This window comes from Centruroides sculpturatus, unplaced genomic scaffold (assembly GCF_000671375.1).
Source record: "Centruroides sculpturatus isolate CEXI.00-Female unplaced genomic scaffold, Cexi_2.0 scaffold241, whole genome shotgun sequence".
NCBI classification, from domain to species: domain Eukaryota; kingdom Metazoa; phylum Arthropoda; class Arachnida; order Scorpiones; family Buthidae; genus Centruroides; species Centruroides sculpturatus.
This window is the reverse complement of record NW_019384409.1, coordinates 730,600-732,602: the sequence shown is the minus strand read 5'-3', so window position 1 is coordinate 732,602 and position 2,003 is coordinate 730,600. Positions and strand designations below refer to the sequence as shown.

At 21.2% G+C, this 2,003-nt stretch overlaps 1 protein-coding gene across 1 annotated transcript in view; it reads right to left on the bottom strand.

The window, feature by feature from the left end:
* Positions 1-581: 581 nt before the first annotated feature.
* The window catches only part of LOC111618983 (eukaryotic translation initiation factor 2-alpha kinase 1-like), a 20,803-nt gene continuing 19,381 nt past the window's right edge, over positions 582-2,003 (bottom strand). Inside the window, exons 10-11 of the mRNA XM_023360610.1 lie at positions 1,139-1,234; positions 582-1,071 (exon numbers count right to left, since the gene is read on the bottom strand). Coding sequence (XP_023216378.1) covers positions 970-1,071; positions 1,139-1,234 — 198 coding nt within the window. The 3' untranslated portion in view covers positions 582-969. The remainder of the gene's footprint in view (positions 1,072-1,138; positions 1,235-2,003) is intronic.

Here is a 2,003-nt window from a genome sequence, read left to right as displayed (position 1 = left end):
TGTAAACTAATTTAAAATATTTATTAGCCTCCCTGTAAATATAAGGCAACTTTATTATTTGTCTTATTTATTCTATTTTAAGAAATATTATTAACAATATTCTCTTGTATAAACTAATTTCTGTTTACTGATATCATTGAAATACTTCTGTTATGGTAATTTTCCAATAGTTTATTATTCAAATGCAATAAATTTCAATTGGCTACATTTTCTAGAAGATACAATAGTATCAAACTAAAAATCATTAACAGTTCCACTTCAGCTTCTGGTTAATTTGATTTTTTAGTATTGAAAATCAGGCATAAGTGTATTTAATATTATTTCATATGAAATTATCATAAACATTTATATTTTGATTTAAAAACATATTACAGCAGCTGTCAAATTTTTATACAACTAATATTTATGTGTAGATTATGAATATAAATAAAAGAGTATGTTAAAAAACTCTGGCTAAATTGTATCTATTTTAAATGTGTAAACATTATATAAGTTTAATATTAACACAACCACAGATAAAACTGGAAATAATTTATTTTTTGTATCACAATATCACAGATAAAATAGCAATGAAAAATAAAAGTACAAGATAAAAATTTTCCACTCTAAAAAATTTTGTATTTGAAATCTTACTTCTTCAAAGTATTGACAATATTCATGTTAATATACTGAACATAAAGTATTCATATTAATAAAATAATCTTTATTTATATTTATATTTTTTGAATTCAACTTTAATTTAATACAAATTATTAAAATTAAATAATCTATATGCTATTTGTAACAATAAACAATTAATGTAACCATAGATTATTTAATTTCCACAATAAAATAAAATTCAATGAAATAAAACCAGATCATGTAAAACTTTTTCAAAAATCAATTAAATAATATGGTTTGAGAATTACTATAAATGTTTCTATCTATATTATGGCACCACATCATATTAAAACATATTTTTGTAAAATTTTACAACTTTCCAAAATTTTTCTTTAATTGCATAATCTCTTTGTTTTTTTCAGAAAGAAGATGCTTTAATTCAATAATTTCTTTCTGTAAGTTTTCTATTATCTGAAAAAAATATTTACATTCAATATTTTATTATTTCAACTGCTCTTTAGTAAAATTTTATTATTACCTGAGTTTTATTAAGGAAAAGATTGGAATTAAGAATTTCTCTTGCTGAAGGACGGAGTTGTGGTTCTTTGCTTATAAGTTTTGCTATGAAGGAAACCTTTGCAATCAAAAATAAATTACTATTATTATCCATGTTTTGGTATCCAAGTTTATTGGTTTGTATATAACTATCAAAATTAATACACAAATGAAACCAATTGATTAATATAATTGAATAATTCTGATTATTATCTTTAGTTGTCAATTAAGTTTAATTAATAAATTTTGATTACAGATGCATTCAGCATTAATATATAATTGTCATAACATTATAGGTTTTGAACATGTTGATACAGTAGAGTGTCATTTATCTGAAAGCTGATCAACCAAAATGTCAGTTAACCAAAGGTGTTCCAGCCGACTGTGTCATGCTGAATCAAATATTTTTGATACTAGATTAACTTCCAAAATATAATGTTTTTGTTTTTATATTTTTCAATGTATTTATTTTGTTTATAGAAAACAAAAAATAATTTTTAATAATACAATAGTCACAATTATTATTTTAAAAAATTTACATTAGGCTTAACATCAACAAAAATTCAATGCAAAGCGACATGCAACGATGAAAAATTTCAACATGGGATAGGTTAATATATTTTTTCATACATAATCAGTTATCCAAACAAGTCCAGTGCCCAATTTATCCGGATAAACAACGCTCTACTGTAATTATTTTTTCTAAGTTTTAATAATAAAAACATTTTTATTATATAAAAATGTTATTACTATTAAAACTTAGAAAAAATATTTATATGTAAAGAATTATTAGAAAAAATTTTTTAAATGTAATAACATTTTTATTATATAAAAATGTTATTACATAT